Here is a 22,061-nt window from a genome sequence, read left to right on the forward strand (position 1 = left end):
TTGTTATGCATTTTGTCACTCATTGCCGGCTGGGGAAATTTATTGCGCCCTTCAGACACTATCTTATTCTTTTCAGGGTCCCAGGGGTTTTGAGGTGTCCACAACCTTTGAGGCTTTTGTGTTACATAGCCCTTTACCAGGCTTAAAGGACATCTGCAGTGCTGGGCAAAAAAACTTTTTTTTGACCTCATTTAATAGGTCTTTGAAAGACCTTTCCAACGATGTCTCCCCCATCAAAATTGGCCCAGTCTTTCTCCAGTTATCAGCACATGAATTACGGAGGAGAAGTGAAAATAAAACTACATCTTCCATCATGCCTTGTGCTTACTTCCTGTAAGCTGCTGCCCTCCCCCTGTTCTATCCCCCCGAGCAAATTATTATATTGTAACGCCCACATCTCCCTTCCCTATGCATACACCCTCCCCTTCTGCTCATCTCCCCCTCCCCATGCTGGCTCCTGTCCAGTGATGAAGCAGGCTGCCTCCGTGCTCACTGTAGTGTGGGCACTGGAGAGTGGATAGTGAAAGTAAAAATGGTAAAAAACAAAAAACATAATTGTTTGTCTATAAAACTGTCCTGATAGGGGTCCCTCCATCTTTTTCACAACTACAACTCCAAGCATGCCCAGTTATTTTATATGCTGTTCGGGCATGCTGGGAATTCCAGTGGTGCCTCCAGCTGTTGCAAGACTACAAATCCCAGCATGCCCTGTCAGCTTTCTGCTGTATGTGCATGCTTGGAGTTGCAGAGGTGACTCCAGCTGTTGTAAGACTATACATCCAAGCATGCTTTGTCAGCTTTCTGCTGTTTGAGTGTATAAAGGAGTTGTAGTTCACCAACACCTCTACTGAATCAGGAGACTCCTGGGAGTTGTAGTTCACCAACACCTCTATTGTACCTCTGTAGTCTCCTGGGTGTTGTAGTTCACCAACACCTCTATTGTATCAGGAGTCTCCTGGGAGTTGTAGTTCACCAACACCTCTATTGTATCTCTGTAGTCTCCTGGGTGTTGTAGTTCACCAACACCTCTATTGTATCTCTGTAGTCTCCTGGGGGTTGTAGTTCATCAACACCTATATTGTATCTCTGTAGTCTCCTGGGAGTTGTAGTTCACCAACACCTATATTGTATCTCTGTAGTCTCCTGGGAGTTGTAGTTCACCAACACCTCTATTGTATCTCTGTAGTCTCCTGGGGGTTGTAGTTCACCAACACCTATATTGTATCTCTGTAGTCTCCTGGGAGTTGTAGTTCACCAACACCTATATTGTATCTCTGTAGTCCCCTGGCTGGGAGTTGTAGTTCACCAACACCTGTATTGTATCTCTGTAGTCTCCTGGGAGTTGTATGTCACCAACACCTCTATTGTATCTCTGTAGTTTCCTGGGGGTTGTAGTTCACCAACACCTCTATTGTATCTCTGTGATCTCCTGGGAGTTGTAGTTCATACACCAGTGTTTCCCAACCAGGGTGCCTCCAGATGTTGCAAAACTACTACTCCCAGCATTCCCTGGTTGGGAAACACTGGCATACACACACACATAACAGGGACTACAACTCCCAGCATGTGTCATTCAGTAGTCCCCCCCCCCATCTCACACACAGAATCATCTCCAGTATGATATTTATTCCCTGTAGTCTATACACCACCAGCCCGTGCAGTGTAATATGTCTCCTTCACACACACGTCCTCCCCTCCCTGTTCTGTGGTTTGCTCTGTGTTTTCCCCCGTGATAACTTGAATCCTCCCCGTGATAAGTGAGGTCCTATGTAGACAGAGCAGGGGAGGGGGGAGGAGCTGTGGACGTCCTCATTCTCCCCCTGCTTGAATCTTATAGATAGGGGCGTTTCTGAGGATGAGCCTATGGCTGCCTCAGAAAGCACCCGCTCATGCATATGCATAAGCAGGGAGGACCTGACGGAGGCTAGGGGGAGCACAAACACTGCTGGGAGGAAGAGATCTCCGTCCCCAAGATGGCGGCTGCAATGTAATGAATAGGGAACGGACGCAGGACTACTGGGCTATGCTGGCAACTCTAATATCGCAGAAACGGCTGCATATAGGTAAATAGAACTAATTGACTGAATTGTATAACTTTTGTTTGGGGAACATTTGGGCAGGGATTTTTGACCACTACAGTTGTCCTTTAATCTCTCATCTATTGGGTATGTTCACAATGAGGGTTTGGAGAGAAATTTCTGCAAGTAATTCTGCTCGCTTATTCCTCTCCAAATCATTCAGCAGTGAAAAACACGTAGTATGTAATGAAAATTCTGCTCAGTTCACACTGAGGAATTTCCGCTAGCGGAATTCTGTCACTGAATTCCGTTACGCAAGAAGAATGAACATGTTCTTTCTTCATGCTGAATTCGTGTCTTAACTCCATAGAAGTCAATGTAAAAAAAATTCAGCCCACCCCCCTTCCGCACGGAATTCCCGCAAATTTTATTATTATTATTATTATTTTTTTTAACAATGTCTCCTATGCCGCGCTGAACTCCGCACTGATTTCCACACAGATTCCGCACGGAAAAGAACTGCCATTTCTGAGCGGATTTGTTCAGTGCAAATTCCTCGCACATATTTGTCAGTGTGAACGTACCCTTATGATCAAATGAATGTGCCCTCTAAGGATAAAAAAAGGAAAGTTCATGGAGGCGTGGGAGGAGGATATACACACAACCTTGTCGCTTGTTCAGTGGTGGTACTGCTGTACGGCTGTAAGTCGGGGTAGATGGCAAGTCTCCCTGGTGGAGACATCCCTCAAGAGCCTCCACAGAGTCTATATGGTCCAAGATAGGTTACACACTGACTCCCCGCTGTGTTTTTGCAGCTGTTCTGTGCGTGGCACTATATATCATGAGTGATTGAGCTTCCCGGTGTTTCTGCATGGTGTGTGCCTCGGACCCCATCTTTTTGTCTTTGAAGTCATAAGCCTTTTAGAATGTCCTTTGGCACGTTTAGACTGGCCCAATTCATACTGCTTGCTACTCGTATTTATACTGCATCACAGTGGAAGAAACCTGCCTAGGCTTTAACCAGGGTTCTTGGTAGGGTTAATTTGATCCTGCTTAATAAGAAGCTATCTGGGGCGTGGTCTGGCTGCCGAGGTGGATGGCTGCATAGCATAGGAGCTCCGATCCTGTAGCCCGAAAAAGCAACTAAACAAGCGGTCACCACGATCTTTTTTTGGCTCAAAGAGTGGGGGAACCATCACCCAGCATGTCCGGTCGCAGAAAAAGGATCGCACGGCAAGGGACTCTAGCTAAATTTAGCTTCACAAGAAGCAAGCAGAGGGAGCAAGATGGCGCCGACTCCGGGACGTTCGCAGACACATTGCGGCCCCGCTCTCCGGACCCACCTCGCATACAAGTTGAACTTCCTCCCCGCAGATCCACGTCAGACCCTGCGCTGCACAGCTCCTTGGCAGCAGAGAACGGGGAGCGGAATCGCACAGAAGACGGCGGCCGCGAAAGTCCGGCGCTCCGTTCGGGGAGCCTGCATGGTAGAGGAGCGGGGCCTGCACTGCTGGATCCGGCCTCCCCTCCTCCAGCCACGACACCAGAACTCGGCTCATCGCAGGAGGCAGCTTGCGCATCACCCAGAGCGGAGGTACAGGGCTTGCTAGTCGCTGAGGAGGGGGAGGTGGAGGAACTGGGTGCTCTGGGCTCACTGGAGGTGTCTGGAGCGCCACTGACAGACACTGCCATGAAAACTATGCTACTGATACTGAGACAGACCTTTTTACATGATATGCAAAAAACAATATCCCCACTGAACAGCACCATAGATGAACTTGGTGGGCGGATAGATCACCTTGAAAACAAGATGGAGGAATTCTCTGAATCTCACAACATACTTATAGACTCCCATACAGAGTTGGAGGAGGAGGTCACTATGCTAAGAGAAAAGATAGCTGACCTGGAGGACAGGAGCCGCCGCAACAACCTTAAATTGAGGGGGGTCCCGGAGTCAATACAGCCTATGGACATCCCTTCATATGTACGCTCCTTAATCCACACTGTGCTACCAGATTGCACACCTCAGGAACTGGAGGTCGACAGAGCTCATCGGATACCTAAACCCCGCCATTTGGACGAATCGGTCCCAAGAGATATACTGGCAAGGGTCCATTTTTTTACCATAAAAGAAAAAATTATGGAGTACTCCAGGAAAAATAATGGACTCCCTGCCCCCTACCATCAGGTGGCAGTGTATGCTGATTTGTCAGCGGCAACAATGCAAGCGAGACGTCTGCTGCAACCTATCACTCTGGCCCTCCGGGCAGCAAATATCGCATACAGATGGGGATTTCCTGCTCGTTTATTGGTGCGAAGGGACAATAAAACCCACGTCATTCGCTCAGCGTCCGAGGGACAATCTCTCCTCTCATCATGGAACTTACCTCCAATACAAGGCAGATCATCTAGATCTACCAACTCGGCTCCCAAGATACGAAAAGAATGGGCTGTAGCCTAGCTGAAGTTGGTGACGGGAACTATTTTACTATCTACAGGTTCGGGAGGGCTGTGTAGGTCCGCTTATGGCTTCGGACTGGACTGTTGCCCCACTTCGTTTTTTGGGCTCTTCTGAGTTGGGCCTATGGCTCGTGTGTTTTTCTTATTTTATGTTTTTCTTTATGGTGAAAGTTTTTTTTTTCTGTCTAAGTCGCTTAAATGATGCTCATGCCTTCGTTAGTGATGCTTTGCTTCTGCACTGTAGGGGTGTGGGTGCTGGCTGGGAGACACACACCCCTTCCCGTTACTTAGGCACTCCACTTAGTTATATAGAGGAATTATGCTGGTCCAATGGGGATCCGCATAGGTAGTATCAATACTAATGGGCTTAATACACCTTGTAAACGTTCATATTTCTGGAAGGAGGCACAGGCGCTTAGAAGTGATGTGATATTTGCTCAGGAAACGCATTTGCTCTCAAGGGACGCCTTTAGACTGAAGCACACAGCTTATCCACATATTTTTCAGTCTCACTACAAAACTAAGTCCAGGGGTTCCTTGATAGCAATTAAAAACACAGTAGCTTTCCAGCTGAAAGAAGTTTATGCTGATACAAAGGGTAGATATGTCATTTTGAGATGCACGATTAATAATATCCCGTTAACTTTGGTCTCGTTATACGCTCCTAATGCAGGACAGTTGGGTTTTCTCAATTCACTTTACAGGAAGATAATGAAGCAAAAGTGGGGGTCACTGATACTCGGGGGTGACTATAATTCAGTGTGGGATCCCGCTCTAGACACCACTTCACATACTAGAGCGTCTTCCTCAGTTCTGGCCAGGTGGGCATGGGAGAGGGAATTATATGACCCATGGAGAATTGAACATGGCACAGACAAATCTTTTTCTTTCTATTCAGCTGCACATAATTCTTATTCTAGAGTGGATATGTTTTTGATTGGTGCATCTTTACTAAATTCAGTTACGGGTACTACTTTAGAAACTATTCAGTGGTCGGACCACGCAGCTATATCCATAGAACTGAAAGATACTATGTCCTCCCCCCGTGCACACTCATGGCGACTTAACCCTTTTTTGCTATCTCATTGTGAATACTCTGGAAGGCTTGAAAAGGATATAACTGAATATTTTCACATAAATAATACTACGGTAGACAGTCCTGTTTCCCTCTGGAACTGCCATAAAGCAGTTATTAGGGGTCTCTGTATCAAATACAGTTCCATACTAAAAAAACAAAGGGATAGTAAACTAAAAGATGTCTTGTCCCGCCTACAAATAGCGGAACGGGAGAATATTTCCTCTCCTTCCACACTAACTGCTTCTTCTCTTTTTTCTATACGGCAGGAACTTCGCAGTTTATTTTTACACACATATGAAAAAGCACACCGAAAGTTACAAGCACGTTATTATGCTCAAGATAACAAAGCAGGTAAGCTGCTAGCCCAACGACTTAAAAAACGACAAATTAAATCCCGAATACCCTTCCTAATCCATCCCACATTGCAAACTAAGTTATATACCCCGGCTGACATTGCAGACGGTTTTGCAACCTTTTACTCCCATTTATATAATTTAGGAGACCAGGCACTGCCTGAGACTGACCCCAGGCCAGCTATTCAACATTATTTGACTAAATTGAACTTACCTTCTCTTACAGAGGGACAAATAAAGGCGCTAAATGTGGAGATTAGTCATCAGGAACTGTTGGATACCATAAGATCTTTACCAGTAGGGAAAGCACCCGGACCCGATGGTTTTTCTAGCTTATATTATAAAAAATATGCTATACTCCTATCCCCATATCTGCTTAAATTCTGCCAGACAGCTATGCTGACTGGGAAATTACCCAAGGAAAATTTACAGGCACTTATAACCACTTTACCAAAACCCGGTAAATCTGCAGATGCTCCGCAAAACTACCGCCCTATATCTTTATTAAATCAAGATATAAAGATCTTAGCGAAACTTTTAGCTTCTAGATTGGCCGCTGTATTACCCTCCATAATTAGTTCAGACCAAGCAGGCTTTGTAGCTGGAAGACAAACATCGGATAACACACGTAGGCTCCTGAATATTTTTTATAATCTAGAAACTGAGGGCACCCCGGCTTTGGTCCTAGCCCTGGACGCCGAGAAGGCATTCGACCGACTCCGTTGGTCGTTTGCCTTCTCGGTCCTACAGCAGATGGGTATTGTAGGTCCTATTCTCACTGCTATTTCCTCCCTTTATTCCTGTCCCACAGCCAAAGTATTGGCGAATGGTTCCCTATCTAGGGAGTTTCTGATCACAAACGGCTCGAGGCAGGGCTGCCCCCTCTCCCCTCTAATATACATCCTGTCCATTGAACCCCTGGCCCAGGCCCTTAGGTTAAACAATAATATATCTGGAGTAGATATAGCTGGTGTTTCACACCTCATTTCTTTATATGCAGACGATGTTATACTATCCCTGACCAACCCACTGTCCTCTCTCTCGGAGGCCATGAAAACTATAGAGGAATATGGAGTGCTTTCCTATTATCATTTAAACACAAACAAGACGCAAGCACTCCCACTGAATCTCCCACCCTGTATTACACAGTCCTTGAAGTCTACATATAGTTTTGAATGGTGCCCTAATAGCATTAAATACCTGGGAGTCAACTTGGCTTCGCCACACTCCCTTTTATATACTCTAAATTATGAACCATTGTTAGCGGACTTGACCTCTGCGGTACATAAATACTCTTCGATGGAGATATCCTGGATGGGCCGCATAGCGGCGTTCAAGATGTTTTTACTACCGAAGTTACTGTATTTGTTTCGCACGATGCCAATTCACATACCAGAGTCCTTTTTTCGGAAGGCCACGTCTATTCTCTCTAGATTTATTTGGGCCGGTAAGAAACCTCGTTTGAATGCAGCTATCATGGCCAAATCTAAATTAGCAGGAGGTTTGGGATCTCCAGATATAAAAGGATATTATGTATCCACATTGGTATCCTTCCTGAGACATTGGTGGTCGTCCTCCTCCCCCCCCCCACCTTGGGTGAAGATAGAGAGTTTATCAGTAGATCCATTTTCACTACATGACATTTTATACACTCCAGTATGGAATGTAGAGGTCCCGACTATCCGCAACCCTATGGTTCGCGCCTCTCTGAGGGCGTGGTCCAGTTACTTATCGAAAATGGAGGGCCGGGTGGACATGAGCCCCTTGAGCCTACCGTTGACGTTTGTTCAAGCTTCCATACGAGATATGGACCTGTCAAACTGGATTAAAGCTAATATTAACACGATTGGACAGCTATATGAGGAGGGTAGACTGATGACGTTTGGGGACATACAGAAGAAGTATAATCTACCTAGTACTGATTTTTATAAATTCCTTAGAATTCGTCATTTTCTGGGATCATTGAAACCGACTCAGATCTCCATGAACCCTACCACCCTTACATATCTAGCTTCACAGAAAAAAGGGCTCTCACCGCTATATTTACTATATACTCAAACGAACACTTGCAATAAATCCTATCCGCTTAGACTATGGGAGAGGGACTTGAACATTGTTATACCAATTGGGGAATGGCAGAGAGCTTTCCGGGGTGTTCACAGGGCTCTGCAGTGTTCCTCACACATAGAATCAGCTTACAAAACCATTTTAAGGTGGTATTTCACGCCGGACAAAATAGCGCTAGCCTATCCGGGTTCTACTAACACATGTTGGAGGGGCTGCGACCAGAAAGGTACATTGATCCACATATTGTGGAAGTGCCCTCTAATAAAACCATTCTGGGAGGACTGCAGAGCGCTGTTGACAGAGATTCAGAGAGCTAGGGTGCACTGGTCTCCACAGCTGGTACTGCTGTTTATAGGTGTGCATGAAATGCCACACGCAATGAGGGATTTCTTTTGTATTTTTTGTATAATAGCAAAAATAGCACTGACTAGATGCTGGAAGACTGCCTCAATACCTACACGCACAACAGTAGTAGATAGACTTAATTTGACCTATGCGTTTGAATACACACTGGCTAGGGGTTCGGGATCGTTAGCTAAATTCCACATCAGATGGTCGGGTTGGGCGGCATCCGCTTACAGTATTAAAGTTGATTGAAGGAGTTTCTCTAACATAGGGGTAGGAAGAGAGCCTCCTACGGGGGATACCAAAATGAAGATGCCTATTAAGAAGCATATTTTTGACATAAATCATTACAAATTATGGAATTTAGCATTTAAGCCCATTGTGACGTATGTTCCTAAAAGTAGCAAAGCACGACTTGAAAATGAAAATGAAGTCTACAAATCAGCAGTGAAGGCTTCCCAAGATGTTATGATAGAGGAAAGAGACAGACAGATTTGTTGTATACTGTTAATGTTGTATTCTGTAATTTGTGTTCGCCTGGTCCCAAACAGTTGGGGGACACAGGGAGATGACAGCGTCGGAATACTTGCTGATATAAGTATATGTAACACTGTGGTTACTTGTTTCTTCTATGTTTTAAAACCAATAAAAAACTATTGAAAGTAATAAGAAGCTATCTGTGATCCGGGAGGACTCTGTGGCACACTTGGACACCTTATGGGGCCATTGGTTGTCATCTCCATATTGTCACCCCCCCCCTCCATCATTGCCTCTCTATTAATGGAATGCTGGTCTTATGCTATGCGGTAGCAGTCATTTGCACTCTCTAAGTGTTATGCTGTATTGCGCAGCAGTAATAATGTTTTCTCATTTGTACCTATCCATCTCTGCTTATTCCCACCCATGTGGCAGTATATCACATGCTTCAGTATCCTCTGTTTATGTTCTGTTTAGGCCCGCTATATCGTGTTGGGCATTGTTTTATGCTTTTCTTTATACTACTAACCACAATTTCAAATAAAAGCTTCTTGGTTTGACTGTTAAAAAGTACACCCACAAGGAATGCACAATTAAGGCCTAACTTGGAAATTCCCCAGTGCAAGTAGCCCGGTGACTCCTTTTTGGGAAATATATCCCAAGAGGTTTAATCAGGGTCATTTATGATCAAGAGTGGCTTGGGTTTTTTTTTTTTTATTTAAAATTTGGAAGAAAATGCAGGGTGGACAGGTACTTTTGGGAAAAATAAGGCAAAATCTAAATCGGGTAAAAAGATTAATTTATAACTGTGGAAGTGTAAGGAAGCAATATTTAACCCCTTCAGAACCACAGGTTCTCATTTTTGCACTTTTTCCCCTCACCACCTAAAAATCATAGCACTTAAAATTTTCCACCTACAGACCTGTATGAGGGCTTTTTTTTTTTGAGTCACCATTTCTAGTTTGTAATACAATCATTCATTTCACCACAAAATCTATGGCGAAAGCAGAAAAAATATATATTTGTGGGGCAAAATTGAAAAAAACCAAAAAAAAAACCGCCATTTTATGACACTGGGGGCTTTTGCACTTTTCGGTAAACAGGACACCTTATCTTTATTCTGTAGGTCCATACAGTCACAAGGATACCTAATTTATATTGGTTTAATTTTACTACTTTAAAAAATGTATAACTATATGCACCAAAATTAGTATGTTTAACCCTTTAACCCCTTAAGGACCAAGCCCATTTTAGCCTTAAAAACCAGAGCGTTTTTTGCACATCTGACCACTGTCACTTTAAACATTAATAACTCTGGGATGCTTTTAGTTATTCTGATTCCGAGAATGTTTTTTTGTGACATTCTACTTTAACATAGTGGTCAATTTTTGTGGCAACTTGCATCCTTTCTTGGTGAAAAATCCCAAACTTTGAAGCTTTCTGCTTGTAAGCAAATTGTATATTACAAAAAAAAAATTTTTGATTCACATATACAATATGTCTACTTTATGATTGCATCATAAAATTGACGTGTTTTTACTTTTGGAAGACACCAGAGGGCTTCAAAGTTCAGCAGCAATTTTCCAATTTTTCACAATTTTCAAACTCACTATTTTTCAGGGACCAGTTCAGGTTTGAAGTGGATTTGAAGGGTCTTCATCTTAGAAATACCCCACAAATGACCCCATTATAAAAACTGTACCCCCCAAAGTATTCAAAATGACAGTCAGCGTTTTAACCCTTTAGGTGTTTCACAGGAATAGCAGCGAAGTGAAAGAGAAAACTCACAATCTTCATTTTTTACACTCGCATGTTCTTGTAGACCCAATTTTTTAATTTTTACAAGGGGTAAAAAGAAAAAAATTATACTTATATTTGTAGCCCAATTTCTCTCAAGTAAGCACATACCTCATGTCTATGTAAAGTGTTCGGCGGGCGCAGTAGAGGGTTCAGAAGAGAAGGAGCGACAAGGGGATTTTGGAGAGTACGTTTTTCTGAAATGGTTTTTGGGGGGCATGTTGCATTTAGGAAGCCCCTATGGTGCCAGAACAGCAAAAAAAAAAAAAAAAAAAACACATGGCATACCATTTTGGAAACTAGACCCCTTGAGAAACATAACCAGGAATAAAGTGAGCCTTAATACCCCACAGAAGTTTCACGACTTTTGCATATGTAAAAAAAAATATATTTTTTTCACAAAAATGTGTGTTTCCCCCCAAATTTCAAATTTTTGCAAGGGTTTATAGTAGGGATCGACCGATATACCGTATTTTTCGCCGTATAAGACGCACTTTTTCTTCCCCAAAACTGGGGGGAAAAAGTCGGTGCGTCTTATACGGCGAATACACCCCTATCGCGGCGGTCCCTGCGGCCATCAACGGCCGGGACCCGCGGCTAATACAGGACATCACCGATCGCGGTGATGCCCTGTATTAACCCTTCAGACGCGGCGATCAAAGCTGACCGCCGCGTCTGAAGGGAAAGTGACACTAACCCGGCTGTTCAGTCGGGCTGTTCGGGACCGCCGCGATTTCACCGTGGCGGTCCCGAACAGCCCGACTGAATAGCCGGGTTAGTGCTTACAGGACACCGGGAGGGACCTTACCTGCCTCCTTGGTGTCTGCTCCGTGCCGGGATCCCCTGTATGCCGGCGCTCTCCTTCCTCGTCATCACGTCGTCGCGTACGTACGTCGGCGTGCGTAACGACGTGTTGGCGGCGACGGAGAGCGATGATACCCGGCCGGCAGCAGAGACGTTCCGGAACGACGGGGACACGGTGACAGCGATGGAGCGACATCCAGGGCAGCGGTGACGGGTCCGGAGCGGCGGGGACACGTGAGTATTACCTCCTCCTGCAGTGGTCTTCAATCTGCGGACCTGCAGATGTTGTAAAACTACAACTCCCAGCATGCCCGGACAGCCAACGGCTGTCCGGGCATGCTGGGAGTTGAAGTTTTGCAACATCTGGAGGACCGCAGGTTGAAGACCACTATTGGGTTCAAAATCTTTATTTTTTAAGATTTTGCCCCTAAAAATTGGGTGCGTCTTATAGGACGAAAAATACGGTAGTTTTTTTAGGGCCGATACCGACAATCGGTGCAGGTTAGGGCAGGTTAGGGCCAATAGCCGATAACTTATACCGATATTCCGGTATAAGTTATCGGCTATTTAACCCCCTGCGACACCGCTGCAGAGCATTGATTTAAAGCGGGCACTTTAAATCAATGATCTGCAGTGGCTTTTGCGGGGCCATAGGCCGCTGCCGCCACCACCCGCTTCTCTCCCCTACCTGTCAGGGTGCTCCGGGCCATCCATCCATCGTTCATGTAGTGTCCGGGGGCGTTCCGGGTGGAGGGTGGTCCGGTCCGGGCTGTCCTTCTCCGGCGGTCATCTTCTCCACTCCGGGCAGGCTCCGGCCTAGTACGCTGCATAGACGCCGCTGCGCAGTGACGCCCGTGCGCAGCGACGCACCTGACGTCACGGCGTAGCGGCGTCTATGCAGCGTACTAGGCCGGAGCCTGCCCGGCGTGGAGAAGAAGACCGTGGGATAAGAAGTTACATAGTTACATAGTTAGTACGGTCGAAAAAAGACATATGTCCATCAAGTTCAACCAGGGAGTTAAGGGGTAGAGGTGTGGAAGGACAGCCCGGACCAGTTCACTCTTCACCCGGAACACTACATGAAGGAAGGATGGCCTGGACCACCCCCATTACGGGTAAGTTAAATTTTTTTATTGACTCGGAGGGTGGGGGAGGGGCCCGACCGGTATAGCGGTATGGGAAAAAATCCATACCGGTATACCGCCTAGCATCACTGTGGGGGGTGAGACGCGGTGCGGTGGGTCTGGGGTGCGGTGCGGCGAGGGGGTGGCGGTCGCGGTGCGGGGCATTATTGGCAAGATAATTGCCGATACCGATAATCGGTCGATCCCTAGTTAATAGCAGAAAATACCCCCCAAAATTTGTAACCCCATCTCTTCTGAGTATGGAGGTACCCCAAAAGTTGACCTGGAGTGCACTACGGGCGAACTACAATGCTCAGAAGAGAAGGCTTTTGGCTTTTTGAGAGCAAATTTTGCTCGGGGGCATGTCACATTTAGGAAGCCCCTATGGTGCCAGGACAGCAAAAAAAAAACACATGGCATACCATCTTGGAAACTAGACCCCTTTAGGAATGTAACAAGGGGTACAAGTGAGCATTTACCCCCCCACTGGTGTCTCTCAGATCTTTGGAACAGTGGGCTGTACAAAATTTTTCATTTTCACGTATCACTGTTCCAAAGATCTGTCAGACACCTGTGGTGGGTAAATTCTCACTGCACCCCTCATTACATCCCGTGAGGGGTGTAGTTTCCGAAATTGGGTCACGTGGGATTTTGCGTTTGTCAAAACCACTGTAACAATCAGCCACCCCTGTGCAAATCACCTCAAATGTACATAGTGCACTCTCCCTTCTGGGCCTTGTGCGCCCCCAGAGCACTTTGTGCCCACATATGGGGTATTTCCGTACTCAGGAGAAATTCCGTTACAAATTTTGGGGGGCTTTTTTCCCCTTTTACCTCTTGTGAAAATCTAAAGTATGGGGCAACACCAGCATGTTAGTGTAAAAAAGAATTTTTTTTTTACACTAACATTCTTGTGTAGACCCCAACATTTCCTTGTCATAAAGGGTTAAAGGAGAAATAGCCCCCCAAACCTTGTAACGCAATTTCTCCCGAGTACGGCGATACCCCATATGTGGCCCAAAACTGTTGACTTTGCTCCAAAGTGAGAGCGCCAGGCGCATTTGAGGCCTAAATTAGGGATTTGCATAGGGGTGGACATTGGGGTATTCTATGCTAGTGATTCCCAAACAGGGTGCCTCCAGCTGTTGCAAAACTCCCAGCATGCGTGGACAGTCAATGGCTGTCCGGCAATACTGGGAGTTGCTGTTTTGCAACAGCTGGAGGCTCCGCTTTGTAAACAATGGCGTACCGGACGTTCTTATTGGGGGCGGGCGTACTGTGTAGGGGTATGTGTATATGTAGTGCTTTTAACTTTTTATTTTATTTTGTGGTAGTGTAGTGTAGTGTTTTTAGGGTACAGTCACACGGGCAGGGGATTACAGCGAGTTTCCCAGCGCAAAATTTGCTGCATCTCAAACTTTCAGCAAGAAACCCACTGTAAAACCCTCGCCCATGTGAATGTACCCTGGGGGGGGCGCACCAGCTGTTGCAAAACCACAACTCCCAGCATGCATGGTTTGCATGGTCATGCATGCTGGGAGTTATAGTTTTGCAACAGCTGGAGGCACAGGTTAGGAAACACTGAGTTAGAAACAGACAATTTTTCCCAACCAGTGCGTCTCCAGTTGCAAAACTACAACTCCCAGCATGCCCAGACAGCTGTAGGGCATGCTGGGAGTTGTTGTTTTGCAACATCTGGAGGGCCCCAGTCATTTTTCCATCCAACTTTGAAGAATTTTCATTAAACATTAAAGGCTCACTTTACCCCTTGTTACATTCCGTGAGGGGTTTAGTTTCCAAAATGGCATCACATGTGGGCATTTCTTTTTTTTTTGCATTTATGTCAGAACCGTTATAAAATCAAACACCCCTGTGCAAATCACCAATTTAGGCCTCAAATATATAGTGCGCTCTCACTCCTGAGCCTTGTTGTGCGCCCGCAGAGCATTTTACGCCCACATATGAGGTATTTCTGTACTCAGGAGAAATTGCTTTACAACTTTTGGGGGTCTTTATTCCTTTCAACACTTGTGAAAACAAAAAGTATGGGGCAACACCAGCATGTTAGTGTCATTTTTTTTTTTTTTTTTTTACACTAACAGGCTGGTGTAGCCCCCAACTTTTCCTTTTCCTAAGGGGTAAAAAGGAGAAAAAGCTCCCCAAAATTTGTAGTGCAATTTCTCCCGACCCATGTGTGGCCCTAAACTGTTTCCTTGAAATACGACAGGGCTCTGAAGTGAGAGAGTGCCATGCGCATTTGGGGACTAAATTAGGAATTGCATAGGGGTGGACATTGGGAATCACTTGCGTAGAATACCCCTAACAGGGTGCCTCCAGCTGTTGCTAAACTCCCAGCATGCCTGGACAGTCCGTGGCTGTAAGTGCGAGGAGTTGTTTTGCAACAGCTGGAGGCTCCGTTTTGGAAACACTGCCGTACAATACGTTTTTTATTTTTATTATGTGTTAGTGTAGTGTAGTGTTTTTAGGGTACGTTCGCACTGGCAGAGGTTTACAGTGAGCTACCCGTGTGAATGTACCCTGTACGTTCACATTGGGGGGGGGGGGGGGGGGGGGGCGGGTTTGCAAACCTCCAGCTGTTTCTAAACTACAACTCCCAGCATGTACTGACAGACCGTGCATGCTGGGAGGTGTAGTTGTGCAACAACTGGAGGCACTCTGGTTGGAAAATTCTGAGTTAGGTAACAGAACCTAACTGAAGGTTTTCCAACCAACCAGTGTGCCTCTAGCTGTTGCAAAACTACACCTCCCATCATGTACTGATGCTGGGAGATGTAGTTATGCAACAGCTGGAGGTACGCAACTACAACTCCCAGCATGAAGAGACAGCTGTTTGGGCATGCTGGGATTTGCAGTTTTGCATCCTCTGGAGGTCTACGGTTTAGAGACCACTGCACAGTGATCTCCAAACTGTGGACCTCCAGATGTTGCAAAACTACAAATCCCAGCATGCCCAGACAGCAAGCAGTTGTGTGGGCATGCCAGGAGTTGTAGTTTTGCAAGATCTAGAGAGCCACAATAGAGAGATCACTGTGTAGTTGTCTCTAAACTGTAGACCTCCAGATGTTGCAAAACTACAAAAACAGCTGTCTGGGCATGCTGGGAGTTGTAGTTTTGCAACATCTGGAGGGCTACAGTTTGAGACCACTATACAGTGATCTCAAACTGTAGCCCTCCAGATGTTGCTAGGCAACTTACCGGCTTCCGTAGGATCCAGGGAGCCAGCTGCACGACATGCCGCCCGCCGATCAACGTCGCCGATTGCGTCCCGCAGCCTACACCGATGGGTAAGTGGACGACCAATAGCAGGGATAGGAGGGGTGTCTTGGACAACCCCGACCCCCCGCATTTTCCGGGTCACCATAGACCCGTATGACCAGGAATTGCGCAAATTCACTTGCGATTTGCGCAGTTGGCCGACATGGGGGTGGGGTGGTCTGATGACCCCCCTGGGCATTTGCGCGGAGTGCCTGCTGATCGATATCAGCAGTTACCCCGGTCCGGTACCCACCCGGCGCGCGGCAGGGACCTGAATTCCCCATGACATACGCGTTTGTCATGGGTCCTTAAGTAACAGGGTGTCATGACTTACGCGTACGTCAAGGGTCCTTAACAGTTTAAAATGGTCATCTTCTGACCCCTATAACTTTTCTATTTTTCTGTATACAGGGCAGTACAGGCTCATTTTTTGCACCTTGATCTGAAGTTTATATCGGTAACATTTTTGTTTTGATGGGACTTTTTGATCGCTTTTTTATACTTTAGGGTATACAAAGTGACCAAAAATATGCAATTTTGGACTATGGTGTACTCAAAGAAAAAATACCATTGAACATACGGTTTAATTAACATTATATTTTTATAGTTCGGACATTTACGCACACGGCGGTTCAACAGGCTTATTTTTGTTTACTTTTTTTTAATGGAAAAAAGTGGGGTGATTCAAACTTATTAGGGAAGAGGTTAATTAACATTTATTAACTTTTTTTTTTTCTTTTCACTATTTTATAGTCCCCATAGGGGACTATTACATGCAATCTTCTGATTGCATACACTGCTCAATGCTATCCCACAGCATAGCATTGATCAGTGTTATCGGGGCTAGATTGCTCCAGCCTGCAGAACATCCTAGCAACGAGCGGACGTCAAGGAGGAAGGTAATGGTCATCCTCTAAGCTGATCAGGACACCGCGGTTTCACTGCGGTAGTCCTGATCAGCTCCACTGAACTACCAGGAACATTTTTTTTCCCCATTTTAGACACCGCAATTAAAGGAGTACTCCGGCGCACGAGCTTCAGCCTATCACCGGCCGAGGCGGGACATCGCTGCAGCCGGTGATAGGCTGAAGCTCTGTGTGACGTGCCGGGCTAACAGGAAGTAAGAAGAATACAGCCCAGGGACCGAACACCTGTACCGGAGTGTACCTGAGCTCCGGGGGCTCGTTGGCAGGTAAGAGAAAGTGTGTTTTCTTTTATTTTGCAGGCCGGACGGGATAAAAGGAAATAAGTGCGCGCCGGAGTACTCCTTTAACTTTGATAAGGGGGTTAATGCCGGACATCACCACGATCGGTGTTAGCCACGGGTCCCGGCTGCTGATAGTCCGTGACCCCGCGTCATAGAAGGGGAGCGGGACGACGCTGTACATGTATGCCCTTGGTCTGGCAGGGGTTAATGCAGAAGCTCAGATAATCAGAGCAAGTGTCCCACCGTGTGGCGGTGTCCGTCCTTATACTCCTCTTGTGACACACTGCATTTTTTCTGGCTTCGTCCTTTCTTTTCAGTGTGGGGGATCTCACCTGGAAAGTGTTGGCCTTGGACGATCTAGGTGAATCCAGTTCCACAGCTTCCTGGTCAAAGATCAGGGCCTTGAGAACTACCTCCTGGAACTGGAGGAATTTCCCTGTGTTGCCAGCGCTTCTAAATAGTACAAAAGCATTTTGTACACCACAACCTTTTTCTATCATGCCAGGGATTTGGGCTTGGTGCCATATGGCTTGATCAGAGACTCCTCCCATATACTGATTGCAGTCCAAGATACAATCAGGTTTGAAACGATGTTGTAGTACCTCTTGTTCTTCTATCTGACCATCAAAAGGTTTTCACCGTTAAGGGCCCTGCTCTGACCTCTAGGGATTGGTGTTTGGACTGGATACGTGAGTAGGCCTCTTATTTTTACGCACAGTGCCAGAAGCAGCCTTGGCTCTGGCAAAAAGTCACTGAGAAGAATACTGGTAAAGAAGTTATCAACATACAGGCGATAACCCTTATCCAGCAGTGGGTACAACAGGTGCCATAGTATTTTCCTGCTAACTCCCAGGATGAGGAGGGAATCTGGTGGCGGCTCATTCCGGGAATCCATCCCTTCATAAACTCAAACGATAAGTGTACCTAGAGGTACACTCAAACAATTTGTAGAGTTTGAACCCATGCCTTGCCCATGTTAGGAAGGTACTGTCAGAAAGTGGGTTTCCCGATAACCTCTTAACAACAAAGGACTTAAATGTTTGTCCTGACGCGGCGGTACTTTGTGCACCAGGAGGTACATTTACGTCCTGTACATGACCGCAAGCGATGTTTGGGTCATGTGCGGCAAGTTCCGGCTGCTGATAGCAGCCAGGGACCTGCCGGTAATAACTGACATGCGCGATCGCGTGGAGGTATGCCATCAACCCCTCAGATGCCATGATCAATACAGATCACGGCATCTGCGGCAGAGCGGCTACATTTTATGCTTATCTGAACTGCTGATAGCAGCCAGGGACCTGCCGGTAATAACTGACATGCGCAATCGCGTGGAGGTATGCCATTAACCCCTCAGATGCCATGATCAATACAGATCACGGCATCTGCGGCAGAGCGGCTACATTTTATGCTTATCTGAACGCCCGTGGGGATCAGATCAGCTAACATGGTGGATGGATATCCCCTCACCTGCCTCTTCCATCTTCTGCGCTGATCTGCCTTCCAGCAGACCAGAGCAGAAGATCACCGATAATACTGATCAGTGCTATGTCCCATGCATAGCACTGAACAGTATTAAATCATTGGAATAAATAGTATAAAGAAAAAAATTTTTGAAAAAATAATTCATGAACATATTTGGTATTGCCGTGTGCGTAAATATCCAAACTTAAAATATTATGTTAATGATCCCGTACGGTGAACGGTAAACGAAAAAAAAAAAAAACCTTCTAAAATTTGCAAAATAGCGTTTTTTTTTTTAATTTCCCCACACAAATAGTATTTTTTGGTTGCGCCATACATTTTATGGTAAAATTAGTAAGGTCATTACAAAGGACAAAGGACAACTGGTAGCGCAATAAAGAAGCCCTCATACCAGTCTGTGGATGAAAATATAAAAGTTATGATTTTTAGAAGGCGAGGAGGGAAAAAAAATGCAAAAATAAAATTGGCCTGGTCCTTAAAGGGATACTCCGCCCCTAGACATCTTATCCCCTATCCAAAGGATAAGATGTCAGATCGCTGCAGCAGCACCCTGCTATCATTACTGCGCAGAGAGATCGCTCTGCACGTAATGATTGGCAATACAGGGGCCCGGAGCATTGTTACGCCACGGCTCCGCCCCTCGTGATGTCACGGCCCGCCCCCGTCAATACACATCTATGGGAGGGTGTGTGGCGGTCGTCACGCCCCCTGCCATAGACTTGCATTAAGGGGACGGGCCATGATGTCATGAGGGGCAGAGCCATGACGTCACGCTGCTCAGGCCCCTGTATCGCCCGTCATTACGCACAGAGCGAACTTTGGATAGGGGATAAGATGCCAGGGGCGGAGTACTCCTTTAAGGGCAATATGGGCTTAGCCCTTAAGGGGTTAGGGGTTAAAATCAACCAGGGACTTTTATATTGCAACCTCTTTTTTGGCACTGAAATACGCAGTCATACGCAAGATCATCTCGATTAGGGCATGTTACAATATCAACATAAGGCAAACATTTTCGGATGTCCCAAAACAGGGACGGGTCATGGCCATACAGTAGCGTGAGGTCTGGTAAAGTATATCCCCACTCCAGTATTGCAGAATGCTCAGCTTTTTTTTCTTCTTTTTACTAGGCCCATGTGCAGTATGAGACCCCAATAAGTCCTCACTGACTGGGTCCATTTATCCAGCTAAAAAAGCATTGGGGTTTTGCACTTTCGGTTTTTCTTCCTTACCTTTAAAAAAACAATTATTTAAATTTTGCACCTAAAAATCCATATGATGTCATTACAAAGTAGAATTGGTGGCGCAAAAATAAGCCATCAGTCATTTAACCCAAAAATTGTCATTCTGACCACTATAAATTATTTTTCCGCATACGAGGCGATAAAAAGTTTTTAGCAATACCATTTTTGTATTGATCGGACATTTTGATAGCTTTTTATTCATTTTTTCATGATAAAATGTGACCAAAAATATGCTTTTTTGGACTTTTGAATTTTTTGTCCGTACGCCATTGATCGTGCGGTTTAATTAGTGATATATTTTTTATAATTTGGACATTTATGAACGCGGCGATATCACATGTTTATTTTTATTTACACTTTTTTTTTTATGGGAAAAAGGGGGTGATTTAAACTTATTAGGGAAGGATTTAAATGATCTTTATTAACTTTTTTTCACTTTTGTTTTTGCATTGTTATAGCCCCCATGGGGGGCTATAACACTGCACACACTGATCTTTTACATTAATCATAGCTATCTCATAGGATAACATTGATGTGATCAATGATTCTGCTGCTTGACTGCTCATGCCTGGATCTCAGGCACTGAGCAGTCATTCGGCGATTGGACAAGCAGGAGGCAGATAGGGGGTCCTCCTTGTGTGTCCCAGCAGTTCGGGACGCCGTGATTTTGCTGCAGAGGACGAACAGCCTACTGAGCTAGCCGAGAGCACTTTACTTTCACTTTAGACGTGGCGATCAACTTTGTACGCTGCATCTAAAGGGTTAATAGCGCATGGCACCGCGATCAGTGCCGCGCGCTATTAGCCACAGGTCCCGGCCATTTTTAGGGAAAAACAAACACTGGCCCTTTTCCACAAAATCATATTTAATACAAAAATGTAAAAAAAACATACATAATGCTGAATTCAAAACATGTGAAATATTGTCCGTAGTACCCTATGACATTTTTACATTTTTAGAGCAGACTGATTAAATGCTCATGTTATAATACAAACCTGATGAAGAAAATCCAAGAAAAAGGAGTGTGCTTTCATTTTATCCTCCAGCTGATGCAAAAGAATGAGGGATGTATTGGTCAAACCAGCTGCCTCTGTGTAAAACAAAAAGTATCAGATAAACACCACACTTCTTAAGGTAATCCATCTCAATAACACACAAGGGACTCATCACTTTTCAAGCAAATATTTAAAACAAACATGGAGAGAGACTAGTGGGGTCCACTAAATTAGGGTTTAGTGTGGCTTTAACACATCAGTGTCATTGGTATAAATTTTGACGTTATTCAGAGAAGTCAGAAGTTTAGATTGCACCAGGTCTCAGACCGCACTGTGCCTAACTCCCTGGCTGTCACTCGAACAAACTTAGATGTAGTGAATGGGCCGGATTTGGCCGATGGGCAGGCAGTGAGGCATGCTACTAAGCACTTAGCTGGGTTATAAGTATTTTTGTTCAATAGCTTCTCTTATATGTCTCTCCTTTGTAGAAAAAAGTCATATCCTGAAGTGATTCATCTGTACCACACATTTGGTAGGTTAGCAAGAAGTGAAATACTGTGTTTTTTATTTGTAGACAGTAGCCCTCATTTACTATTGTCAACCCGACTTTTTTGTCGGGTTGTGCGACCAAATTTGTGTCGCATAGCCCGACAAAAGATATCATCACTCCGAGTGTTTTTTTAACCCATCAAAATGGGCGTGGTTATCACAAAAATTGGCGTGTTCCCGACAAAAGAAAAAACACTCGCAATATGATGAAAAAGTCACAGGAAAACCTGTGAATTTTTCTTCACTAAAACCAGACAGCTCTGAGTTGTCGGGAAATTACTGAAAACCGAGTGAATCCTACCCCCATCATGGAACAGGGTCTGTTCCATGTTGGGGGTAATAGTACAGGGGTTGATCGCATCAGGTCTCACTTCTGAGACCCGATCCGATCAAAAGTTATTAAGCAGGGGAGCGGGCGGCATGGTCCGCTCCCCAGCGATGTATTTCATTTTCAAATTCCCCGCTGGGATCCTTGAATGGCCAGTACTGAAGAGCCAATCAGGGATCCCTGCGAGCTGCAGTGGGGAAAGATATATAGAATCGCTGGGGTATTTGTATATGTCCCCACAGCTTCTATATATCTTGTCCCCTGCTGTGCTATATGTCTTGTCCCCGCAACGCATGTGTACACATATATATACCCCCCGCACAGCGCTATTATATACCCCCCGCAGCGCATATATCCCAAGCACAGCGCTATTATTTACCCCCCGCAGCGCATGTGTACATATATATATCACCCCGCATAGCGCTATTATATACCCGCCGCAGCGCATTTAGATCTATAT

At 45.5% G+C, this 22,061-nt stretch overlaps 1 protein-coding gene across 3 annotated transcripts in view; it reads right to left on the bottom strand.

The window, feature by feature from the left end:
• The window catches only part of NUP133 (nucleoporin 133), a 397,333-nt gene that overhangs the window by 188,321 nt on the left and 186,951 nt on the right, over positions 1-22,061 (bottom strand). For all 3 annotated transcript variants that reach the window (XR_008891412.1, XM_056566853.1, XM_056566852.1), the window contains exon 14: positions 20,725-20,819. Coding sequence is in view for 2 of the 3 variants with exons in the window: in XM_056566853.1 (XP_056422828.1) it covers positions 20,725-20,819 (95 nt within the window). In the remaining variant the exon portion in view is untranslated. The remainder of the gene's footprint in view (positions 1-20,724; positions 20,820-22,061) is intronic.

The sequence above is a fragment of the Hyla sarda genome, chromosome 3 (genome assembly GCF_029499605.1).
Source record: "Hyla sarda isolate aHylSar1 chromosome 3, aHylSar1.hap1, whole genome shotgun sequence".
NCBI lineage: Eukaryota > Metazoa > Chordata > Amphibia > Anura > Hylidae > Hyla > Hyla sarda.